The sequence below is a fragment of the Crotalus tigris genome, unplaced genomic scaffold (assembly GCF_016545835.1).
Source record: "Crotalus tigris isolate CLP2741 ecotype Arizona unplaced genomic scaffold, ASM1654583v1 scf7180000023830.6690815, whole genome shotgun sequence".
Classification (NCBI taxonomy): domain Eukaryota; kingdom Metazoa; phylum Chordata; class Lepidosauria; order Squamata; family Viperidae; genus Crotalus; species Crotalus tigris.
The window spans coordinates 5,735,478-5,747,976 of record NW_024100214.1 but is presented as its reverse complement, the minus strand read 5'-3'; the positions used below and the strand labels follow the sequence as shown (position 1 = coordinate 5,747,976).

At 37.3% G+C, this 12,499-nt stretch overlaps 1 protein-coding gene across 1 annotated transcript in view; it reads left to right on the top strand.

The window, feature by feature from the left end:
- The window catches only part of CRACR2B (calcium release activated channel regulator 2B), a 30,544-nt gene that overhangs the window by 6,648 nt on the left and 11,397 nt on the right, over window positions 1–12,499 (top strand). The window contains exons 2-4 of the mRNA XM_039321901.1: window positions 6,826–6,905; window positions 7,560–7,804; window positions 12,205–12,316. Of these exons, the coding sequence (XP_039177835.1) occupies window positions 7,583–7,804; window positions 12,205–12,316 (334 nt within the window). The 5' untranslated portion in view covers window positions 6,826–6,905; window positions 7,560–7,582. The remainder of the gene's footprint in view (window positions 1–6,825; window positions 6,906–7,559; window positions 7,805–12,204; window positions 12,317–12,499) is intronic.

Genomic DNA, 12,499 nt, shown 5'->3' with positions numbered 1-12,499 from the left:
TTTTGCATGAACTGTGCTACTCCCCCTATTGGCTTTTGAAAGCCAATAGGAATTGCTGCTGAGTGCACCAAAACACCCGGCCAGCAAACTTTGCACATGTAAGTTCTCTGCAGTGAAGGCGAATTGGCAGGAACTTTGCACCCCTCCCTGCTACCCAGCTGTACCATCTCCTAGTTAGTCCCGAAGATACCTGGAGGAGACTGGAGCGCCGATGGCACGGTAACTTTCTCTTGATCTTCGGCCCTGCTAGGGCAATAATGGCTGCGGGCTCAAGAGGCAGGGGCGGCAGAGTTGCTGCGGGCGGGGGTATGAGGGATGGCAGTGGCCGGCTGCCCACTGTGCTGTGGGAGCTGCAATGAATAAAATGTTCCTTTTATTTACGATATTTTTTTCTTCAATTTATTTGTGTCCTCTTTTTCATTGTAAAAAAGTTGGTCACCTTAATAATAATTATTATTATTTCAACTTAGGTTCATTCTTATATGGAGGTGGTTATCTTTTGTTCACCGCTTTGATAAGTTTTGTTGCAGAAATTATGCCAGAGTATTGGTAAATAGCTCTGCTCGGTGTGTGTTTGGGGAACACCAGGGCTATGAGGAGAATTAAATATCAGGCTGCCTATGCAAAATCTAACCTAAATGTATTGGACCTGGGATGGCATAACTTTTTCATACAAGGAGAAAACTGGAGGTGTTCATATATGTATGCAGGTACAGACACACATGCATACATGTGTGTCTGTAAAAATGTGTAATTATTAGTATCCCATATTTTCTCTACGTTTAAAGGTAGTTAGAAGAAAAGCTAAGTTTTATTATTTTAAGCTTAGTTTTATTGTTTTAAGTTAATAGCAAAGAGAGGAAGTGAATTTACGTACATCTTTTGGCTTCCAGATAGTCTAACAATACCTATCCATAGAAAGCCTATGTTTTGGTTTTCTAAAAGTTTGCATATGAAGCAATTGTTAATAAGTTGGAATAATAAAGCATAGCAAAAAGTTTAGTACTGTAAGCAAAAGCTTCACCTAATTAATTTCCTATGTTCTTTTACCATATGTGCTTTAGGACTTGCTTCTCAACTTTCTAGTTTTCTAGCTTTAGAACTGTACAGTAGTATTTGCATGCCAGATACTTTCAATGTAAGGGTAACCACCCTTCTCACACTAACCTCCAATCTGTTACAGTTCCTGTTTTCATCATCTTATGTACCTGAATAAAACATCTAGCAAGATCCCCCATTCCTGTTTGACTTTACACTGTCTGCCTTTGCCCATCTCATATGAGTTGTAATTGCTAGAGGGATCCCATCAATTATCTACCTTCTCAGCTGCCAGTCACTGGAGTGATATTACTGAAAACAATATAGCTGTTTAAGTTCAAGTTGGAGGAAAGAAGCAGTCAAAAATGAAGGACTGAGGAAAATCTCCAAGCAACCCTAACCCTCTCACCTGACCAAATGTTCCTTCCCGCATTTGTATGTCAAAGTTTGTTTTTGCTAGGTAAATATTACCTTAGAGGGCTGCTCTGGTATCCATAAGTGAAGAACTGTATTCAAGGCTATTAAACTCTCCCATGATCCTGCCACCGAAGGTCTCCAGCCTGTTGGAATTTCTGTTGCTGTGCCAAAGCCTGGTGCCCTTGCCCGATGTGGAGATATCCCTTGGCTTGCTGCCCTGAGCTATCTGCTTTTCAAAACAAACAGCACCCTCCTTTGACATTTCTGAAACAGCCTTTGCTAGCTTTGGCTTCCTCCTGACTTTATGGAAAGAAAACAAATACGTGCCCAGTAGCATTTACAGGGCAGTGTCATAACTATCAGCATTCCTGCAGGAATGTGTGCAAAATTGTTAAATATAAAATACATAGTAATACAATGTGTTTGGTTGGACTTGTTTCTATTTTCAATCAGCACAATTTTCACACAGAAAATTTGTTTTGTGTGAGTTGATTTCAGAGATTTCAAAGGGTTAGAGAAAGTAAAATTGACAGGATATTGTGCAGAAAGAAGTTTATAGCTATGTTTTTTATTATCCTTTTTTTTTTGTTTTTGGCAAATCAAAGATTCTAGTGAATCTTAAGTTTTGCAGAAGAAGATGCCTGCCCAGCTTTTTGACTTTTCAAATAACTGTGTTGGACTAAGCATGTTTAGTTACTGTTCAAGATGGAGAGTCCATTTCAAATAGTGAAAGAAAGGAGCTAAATGTTGGTCCAAAAGTCTCTTCTTCCAATTAGAAGAGTGGGGAAATTTTTAGAATCTTTTTAGGGCCCGTAAACAGAGTGCAGCAATTGCTATTTTGTCTTGCTGGGTATATCTAATAACTGCTTAAATGAGCGCTACTGTTTGAATGCTTAGCATTCAAAGTTCCATTTAGGCCGAATTTGGGTATTGCTCCAATTTAAGGGTGGGAAAAGTTTTGATTCCCAGAGGCCACTGATAATTCGGAGAGAGAAGTCCATATTGAATGGAGCAATAAAACAAAGGGCTGGTGGAGAAATTTTATTTTTTTTAATTCAGTTGCATAAGTGGGAAGGCCATGGAGTCTTCTTAATTATGTTGAATCTGTTTTAAGAATTACATTATAGATTTCATATATTTTCATTTCAAAATGATGGAAAACTTTGCTACCAATTTTTATCAATTTAACTCAAAGGAAACTCAGAAGGTTAGGGGGGAAAAAAGGCTGCAGAATTTTGCCAGGAATAATTGTAATCCAGCCCTACACTAAGCCAGTTTGCTTTATTTATCATTTGTTGAACAAACTACAGAGATTTAACTTCACTCTTGATGCTAATCCATTCAAATATCATGATAAGCCCAAACCAAATTTCAGCCTGGTATGTCCTGCGAATCAAGCAGGGGATGTTTCCCAATAACAGTTCTTGGCATTACCATCAAAAGACATCGTGCATCTATTCAATCTTCCCCTATTTTATTTTCTCAAGAAAGTAAGAAGATAAATATAATGAGAAAACTTAGCAGAATATACCTAACACTCTTCAGTTGAGACAGGGCAATTGCATTATGTAAATGTCTTGTCTGCTTTGACTATAGTAAACAAGATAGTTTTGTTAAACTATCCATATAAATAAGGTGACCAATTGTCCTCCTTTAGGGAGGACAGTCCTCCTTTTGTGAGTTCTGTCCTCCCTCAAAAAGTGTCCTCCTTCATGTCCTCCTTTTCAATATTTGAAGACTAATCAGCGGGGCTTTTTTTTCCTCTCATAGAATGCTCAGAACGGCGTTCCGGCACCTTTTTTTGATGTTTTTTTTTCCAACTTTTGCATGAGCTGTGCTACTCCCACTATTGGCTTTCAAAAGCCAATAGGAATTGCTGCTGAGTGCGCCAAAACACCCGGCTGGCAAACTTTGCACATGTAAGTTGTTTGTATTATTGTTGCAATGAATAAAATGTTGCTTTTATTTACGATATTTTTTTCTTCAATTTATTTGTGTCCTCCTTTTCATTGTAAAAAAGTTGGTCACCTTAATATAAACACAAACACGTCCAGTAGATTTCTCAATATTCTTCCCAAATATGGGTGTCAACACTGAAAAGATTTTGTGCTAGGCATACAGTATATCTCTTTGCATAGCTCACAAGGGCATGAGGAAGCAACCATAATGATCCTATTATAATAGGATAAAGTGATTATGGAAATGAGCTGTGAGATTGTTGTTCAGGACTATGTGTTCAGTCTCAACTTGGCTATTATTATTTTTAGTATCACTCTTTTAGTGATGTCAGTAGCAAGGCTCTTTCTAGCACAAATTGCTTCATGGAAAAGGGAATTTTATTGAAATTTTTGCTGAACAACCCATAGGATCGAAGTTTAATTAAAAATGTAATAATTATATTTTACCTAAGAGAATGTATAATTAGGCTTTCATTCCCATCTCTTTAATAAAGAGGCAGTGATAATGTTCTGCTTTTAAAGGAGTTGTTGCATTTGAATTAATATCAGTACTTTAAAAAGCTAATTATACTTGGGTCTTATTTGGTGAGTGGGTATAGTTTGGAACCCTGTAAGAAAGCGTTCCAAACTTTGAGAAATTGTGCTTCTAGTTCTTCCAAACTCATTCCAGCTGTTAGCTTTCCTGGCTTGGATTTGTGGAAGTTGAATTCTAAATAAGGAGGGCACCAGGTTAAGGGAAGATGATGCCGAGTGCTCAAAGGCAACTGAAAAGCCTCCACATATTTGAAATTAAATTGTGTGTGCTGTTACCAGACCAGTCCACACATGGATGTCTCGGTCATTAGTCTTATGGATAAATAATGCAGGTAGTCCTCAACGTACGGCCACAATTGAGCCCAAAATTTATATTGCTAAGCAAGACAGTTGTTAAGTGAATTTTGTCCCATTTTATGACCTTTCTTGCCACATGTGTTGAGTGAAATCATTGCAGTTATTAAATTAGTAACATGATTGTTAAATGAATCTGGCTTTCCCATTGACTTTGCTTGTCAGAAGGTTGTAAAAGAGGATGACATGACCCTGGGGCACTGCAACCGTCATAAATATGAGTCCTTTGCCAAGTGTCTGAATTTCAGTCATGTGACCACAGACACGCTGCAATACTTGGAAATGTGAAAGATGGTCATAAGTCACTTTTTTCAGGGCCCTTGTAACTTTGAATGTTCACTAAACGAACTATTATACATCAAGGACTACCTGTAAATACCTTTGTTATTTAAAGATGTATTTTTAAATATGCATTTGATAAAAATCAGAATTTATCATCTCAGTAGGTAGTATCAGCCAACCAACTTTGTCTGAACTGGAAGCAATTCCTGGTTAGTGCTTCAGGAGAGACTTCAGGGTTGTACTGTAAGCCTGACTGGGATATATTTTTTTTAAAGGCAAACAATTTCTTACTGCCACCAGAAAACTGCATGAATATGTCCATCAAGTACTAAATTTGAAGAAATACTAAGCTTTGAATGTGACTGGAAAGATATTTTGCCTTAATAATTTTATTAATTTCCTGATGGGGAGCTGGCTATATTATTATTACTCACTTAATACCAGTATCCACTTTTTTCTTATCTAACATATCATTTCCACCCCCACACCCCCCAGAATATCTGTACAACCTACAAGTGACATACTATACCTTGTTTGAAGATGCTAAATGTTTAGCAAAATATTTCTCCAGCGATTAAGCATAATACATTGAACTGATTCCGAGTCATGGCAATAAACGAGACCAATCCCATGCTTTTTAGTGAACTCCCTCCCGGGGCAGACCCAGATATATGTGTGACTCAGGCATCTACTGTATATTACCTGTATCATTTTGTTTAGAGTTTGTGTGAACACTTAGCACCCCACCATTTCTGTCTAAATCTGGACAAAAGTAGAGAATATAGGTCATTCAGGCTTGAATTGTGGAGTTTTTGATGCTCTCTGAGTTTGGTTATATATACAGCAGACCCAACACTCATTGGAACTGATGAAGTTATCTAATTGGGTAATGAAATATCTGCAAGCAAACAAGCAAGCTCAGGGAGCACCAACAGCCCCATAATTTGGACGAAGTCTAGCCTCATTTTGCCTGCAGACACCATACTTCTGATCACTGTTGGAAGAAGAGAGAAATTTTTAAATTAATTTAGAGTTCTGATAAAACACTGCTGTACAAAGTAACGGGGATAACAAACAAAAACTGGGTCTTATTCCTCTGCATCTCTCACAAAATGGATGTTTTGGAGCACGGTTTTGTGTTTCCCTCATTGTAAAACGTAATCCTTTTCCTTTGGCTACACTGCACTGAGGTAATTTATCCTTAGCTTTTAATAATCCTTAGGAAGGGGTACTTAAAAGTTAGACAGCCTTTGTTTAGCATATTATAGAAATAAGGACTTCTTTAAAATTAGACTTCTGCTTTGCTGAACCAGCTGAACCGCAATAAGTATTGTGATAGCTTTGAATACATCCTGCTACTTTCCCTTGAGTGTTAATCTCTTCTGTTGAACATACAACACCATACCACACAATACAAAAGTCTTCTTACTGGTCTTTCCTGTTTTCTGTCAAAGGACTCTTTATGACCAAATCGAATGGACTAAAAAGAGAATTAAGCATTTCAGATAATACACGTGCCTGTATCTCCTTGTCTTCAGTTGTAGTAACGCTATTTCAATCTTTCTTTCAAACGGCATGGATTCTTTTCATGGTTTTAATTGCACAATTAATGTTTGGTGTTTGTAGGATTTGGGGGAAAAAATGAGGAAACCTGCCCCATTTGAGGAAAACTTGCATTAATTCTTCAGCTTTTGAAGAGATGCAAAAAACCAGGGCTTCTGTGAACTTGATAGCAAAGGATTTATGATCTCTACCATCTAAACATAGTCTTTAAAGTATTTTATCTGTTGTTATCTCTCTTCTTTATATTCATTGGACATCCAGTTCTGAGGCCAATACCATATGCCCCGAGAGGTTTTGTATATAATTACGTGGATTGTGTGTATATGTTTACTTCTCTTCTCTCTTGTTCTCATCATACACTAAATAAATAAATAATCTGAAGAGTAACTCTCCAAATATAAGTGCTGCTTAAAGGTTGAAGTTTTATATTCCATCCTTCCAACACATATCTATCACTCAGGGATAATAGGTATCCAAAACTTGGTTTAATAGAGTTTGATCAAATAAGAAGGTTCTTTCAAGAAAGCAAGTTATCAGTCATATCTGTGAAACTGATACTCTTGTTTCAGTGGGAGCATATGTACTTGAATGAAATAGGTTTTAGTTTGATATTTATTTAGTAACTGTATCTCAGGTCTGCTATGTAGTATTGATATTTCTAACTGTTTTTGTCTTACAGTGGATAAATTTCGTACAAGATTTGTGGACAAAGATATAATATACACTTCTACATCAGTAAACCTGCAATGTAACATATATGTAAGTAGAATTTTTCCTAGCATGTTTTTTCAAGAAGTACACCCCATGGAATTTAGCATTACTTATTCTCATCAGAATTGTAGCTTCAGTCCATGCTTATGTGTTCTAAACATTTAATGGAAGCATGTGTACTTGAAGTTATAAGCTGCCTCCAAAAACTTAGAAATCGATTGTAGACATGGAGAGCAAAAACTGGCTTTTCTTGAATGTAAATCAGTGGTGGCATAATACAAAAGACTTTCAAAGATTAAAGGCTGGAATAGTGGCATGTCTCTTTTCTATTCTATTTTCTCCTAATGGAATGCTGTAGTGATTTCATCTTGATTACAATTGCACCTTAAGACTTGCGCCAACAATCGCATGTTCTATGCATAGAGCATAGACTATTTACTTATTCTGCATTGTTCAAGAACACTAATTTTCACTTCCTCCAAAGCATATGTGAGCTAGGTTTTGCTTCAAGATTTTGGCAGGATAACTGCATATTTAACTCACTGTTATTGTGACTAATACTTTTCTTTCCCTGTTTTTCAGTCAAGTAAATGATTATTCTCAGTAGTTTCATTGCAGAACATGTTTGGAAGTCTCTCATTCAGTATTTTAAGGGAAAAAATAATAATTAAGATCATTCCCCCCCCCCCAATGCTTTATCAGTCCAGTGGAAAGTTTGCGAAGCAATGGACAGATCTGGGAAAGAACTTTCCAAAACTCTCCATCGAGAAGACAAGGAAGTAAATGGAATGACTGAAGGCGTCTCTTGCCCCCTTTCATTTCCTTCTCCCCTTCTCTGCTTGAGTGGTGAGGGAAACACGCAAGGGGAAATGCTGGAAAAAGCCCAGGAGCTCTTCCGGCTCTGTGACAAGGAGGAGAAGGGCTTCATAACAAGACTGGACATGCAGGTAAGGACCTGCTTTGCTTGTTTGATGTATTGTGTGAATCCAACCAGTAGGTGTAGGAACATATCATAATTCATGGGAAGAAGCATATCACTTTATTTAACAGATTCCGTTCCAAATGCAGAGCAGAACATTCGAGTCTGAGCTTTTGAAATCAGTATTGGAGCAAACCAACTATCAGAGCGACATCAAATATGGAACAACATAATTTAATTATTATAGGTTCAGCACAAAATGGTTTTATGTGAAAGTTTAAATGTAGTACTAAAGCTGAAGTTTGCTTGGTATTGACTCATGATTAATATTAGTTTTCCCCGTTTCTGTTTTTCCATATGCCCTCAAATGTATGAAAGGAATGGTGAAAACTGTCATCACTTAGCTGCCTTAGGTTCTTTTCTGTCATTGGTCAGTCAGTTTGATATTTATATTTCCTTTTTATATGTTCTCACATTTGGAAAGAAGTCCATATCATGTCCTGTACTTTTTGGTTGCTCAGCTAACCCAGTTTAGTACTTTGTTATTTTGTCCCAAAAGCTTGTCATTCAAGAAGCTTCTTTACTTCTTCTTCTTCAGAACTGAAGAAGTTTATTGGATGAGAAGTGAAACTACTTCAAGGAAAAATAAATTCCAGTTGCCTTTTGAAAAAGCACCTTTGGGAAAACCGTGACCTGGATGACTGAGAATCTCAGTCACTTTGTGTTTTCCATTGCCCTTTCTCACAACATACAGAGATAGTTTATGTTGCCTAGTCTGGTGATGATCTCTTGCTGGTAATTGTCACAATAAGATCCATATAGCTTTCCACTTTCTGACGGGTTCCTTTTATTTGTTCATCTATGGTTTGTCTTGTTATTATTAAGCCTTACAAGGCTGTCAATATTCCAACCATCATTTCCTCATCTCTCTTGGTTCTTGACCATCATCTTTTGAACTTTTCTCCAACATTGGTGTGTTCAGTGTATTTCAAACTTTTTATTCATTGTTCCATTCAAAAATGCTGAACATAACCATCTGCCATAGTCACTATAAAATGCCATAGTATTAATTGGCTAACCTATATTTACAACAAAAAGTTTGTGGCTTAATATATGACATGAATCAATTATAACTTAATTTATAAGTTATGATTATATAAGCTTGTGGTTACTATCATGGGTAAATCTTGTATCATTTTCCACATTAGCTCTTACTTCCCATGCAAGCTGAATTTGTCCTAAGCAATTTTTTTTAAAATAAGAAAAAGTCCTTAAACAAATGTAATACAACACAGACAAAGACTATGCTTCATTTAATTAAAAACACAGAGCAGTAGTTTGTATATATAAGAATAAATGGACAATATTTAAAAGATGGTAATATAAAAAACAATAGAAAATTTCAATTCCCAGCATACTATGCTATGAACAATTTTTGAGTAAGGTCATTTCAGTGAGAAACTACAACTTGAAAGTGCCAAAGTGCAAAACATCAGGACATTCAATTAATAAATTAGAATTCCTTAAAATAATATGACTAGTGACAATGTTATGCCAGATTTATTTGGCCATAGTTTCTTGAGCTATCTTGGATTGTTTTGCACATAACAACTAAGACATGTTGGGCAGGTTTATAGCTCCTATTAAAAAAATAAAATAAACAGAGCACATTGTGGCTTAATCTGAAATGTCAACCAGACATTTATATGTTAATTAGCTTATTTGATGGCGGAATGTTTGTTTATCAAGAGTTATTAATGAGTATTTTTAATAAAAGGAGTGTCACAGTTTATATGTTCAGCATTTAATTTTTCTGCTCATCGCCCCATCCAAGTTTATGTATACACTTATAAGACATGAATTCAAGTCATGAAATATGCAACAAATTACCATATAGCCTATCTTTGGAGGCAGACCTGAATGTATGTACGTTCAAGAAAGGATAAAAAATGTTCTATTGCAACGAATCTTCTACAACTCAACTTGTGATATCCCACAATTAATTTGAAAAAAGTTCCTGGTATTAAGTTATTTATTAAAAATTAATGAATACGATCATTTTGTATACAATAACAAACTTTGAAAATATACAGGTAACCCCCCAAGTTACAACTCTTCTATTAATGATGGTCTGGAATGACAATGGCCGCCGAAAAGGGTGCTTTACAGGCCATAAAGGAACTTTTGGCTGTGGCAAAACGTTGCATCAGCATCTCTGCGGTCATATGATCGTGACCTGGGTGCTTGACAATCTATTCACATTAGTGATCAGTTACCAAGTTCCCCAGAAGCATGTGATTGCTTTTTACAGTCTTCTTTGCTGATTTCCTCAGAAACATCAATGGGGAAGGACTCGCCCCTCATCTCTGGGAGCTGGTTGAAAGAGTTGCTTCCCCAGGGGAGCTGAAATCCTTTGGCAGGATGCAGAAATGGAACTGAAATCCTGAAGATTTTGGATTTGTTCCTGCATCCTACCAAAGGAGTTCCTTTCCCTGCATGGAGAAGAGATGAACTTCTTTGGTGGAATGCAAAAATGAAGCTGAAATCCTGAAAACTTTGGCTTTGTTCCTGCACCCTGCCGAAAGGTTTCACTTGTTCTTGACAGTATTTTGAGGATTAGAAGAAAGCAAGGGAAAATTCATATTTTATAGAATAATATAGACTTTGAGTGTCATCTGCTACAGTTAACTTTTTATAAGAGAATCTAAACAGAATTTATATATATATATATATATATATATATATATATATATATATATATATATATATATATATATGTAGGTCTTTGGTTTTTCGGGTTTTTTCCCGCGTAAAATTGGAAGTGTCTTGGCGACATTTCGACGAAATCCCATTTGTCATCTTCAGGCTGGTGTTTTCAGCTTCGTGCTTTGAGCAGCAATGTGTGGTCTTAGCTGTTTCTTCCTTTTAACTGCCAGTGGGGGTATGAACTGATTGGGTGGGAGCTTGGCTGTGTTCTGATTGGGTGGAGGTGTGTTCTGATTGGTTAGGGGCTTGGCTGTGCTCTGATTGGCTGGGGGGTTGGCTGTGCTCTGATTGGCTGGGGGAGTGTTCTGTTTGGTTGTGCTCAGGTTAGTCTGAGTTGCAGGGGGGTTTAAGATTTTGGCTGCCTTGCTATTTTTTGGCTTCGCGTTTTGTGGTCGTGCCTCATCTTCATGGAGGGTGTCAGTTTGCTTCATGTATGGATTGGAGGGGTTTAAAGTGGCTAATGATGCAGCTGTGGTCTGGCTTCTGGTTTGTGGTCGTGCCTCATCATCGGCTTTGTTGCTTTTTGCGTGGATGTGTGGTGGTGACATCCTGTGTGGTTTTTGTGAGTGTGGGTCTGGTATCATTTTTTGTGTTAGGGAGTCGTTTGTCAATAAGGGCGGGTTTCCAAATGGCTGGTAGGCGGGAGGTATCATCTCGCTTGTTCATGCTGTGTGGGCGTTTTTCTATCTCGATGGCTTCTCTGATTATTCTGTTATTAAAATGTTCACTTTTGGCAATGGTTCTGGTATTTTTAAAGTCAATTTCATGTCCTGTGGCTTTAAGGTGTTGGACCAGGGAAGATGTTGGTTCCTCTTTTTTGACTGAGTTCTTATGTTCTTCAATGTTCTTCAATATATAATATATATATTATTTTACCACAAGGCAGCAAAATTTTTCACACAGGTTCTTGAAGGATAGGCACAGATATTGTGTCTGTCACACCTGCACCTGCATCTACTAAGGAGTTCACCCCAAAGGCGAGGAAGTCTTCAGCATAAATCAGAAAGAAAGTACAAGGGTTCTGATGCCTTTTATAAGCAAAAATGCAACTTTGGTTTCAGTGGCCATCTTTCTGTGTCTTTCTGTGCCATGAAGAAATAAAGCCTGTGAAGGCTATTGAAGGGATATACTGTAAAGCTGAAAAAAAGCTTATCCTGTCCCTTAATTTGCATATATTTGCATAATTTGCAGACTGCTGTTAAAGGCACAGAAGAAATACCAATTGAATGGTGGCGGCTATGAACTGCAGCTAAGGTGAACAGAATGTGCACTTAGAGAATACCCAATTTCTCCCCTGGCAAAGTAGAATGTTCGTTGATTATATATGACGCATGCCAATTTTTCCATGAGTTGCATACATGTGAGGTTATTCAGGACTTCATTCTCTGGTTTATCACAGTAAATGCTAATTATAGGAACAGACTATGGTGGTTAAGACCACTTTAACCAGAAATTCTACCCATTAATATGCGTTTAGAGCAGAAAATGCAAGTGTGCAAATGGTCAGATTAAATTCTTTCATCTGTCCTTGCACAAATACTTGGCAAGCTTCGTTCAGTGGAGGCAATTGGGGAAATGAAGTGAGAATAATATTTTCTATTTGTTCTGCTAATTATAGATCTAAATCCTGAATCTGATCTTCCTTTTTCTTCTTTTCCACAGCGGTTACAAAGTGAGCTACCATTCACTACTGAACAGCTGGAGGCTGTTTTTGACAGTCTGGTGCAAGACAATAATGGTTACCTCACCCCAGTAGAATTCAGTGTAGGCCTAGGTAAGAGAAGAAGAAGGAGAGTTTGGAAGGTGATAATGAGTACATGTGGAACAACGATGGCTGCTCCTGTTGAAGGCAAACAGTAGACAGGAAATCCAGACAGCTGAGAGCTGAGAATGGAACCATACTGAGAATTGAGTCTACTATAGCAGGCAAGCCAGTGATATATATGGAGAACAGAAG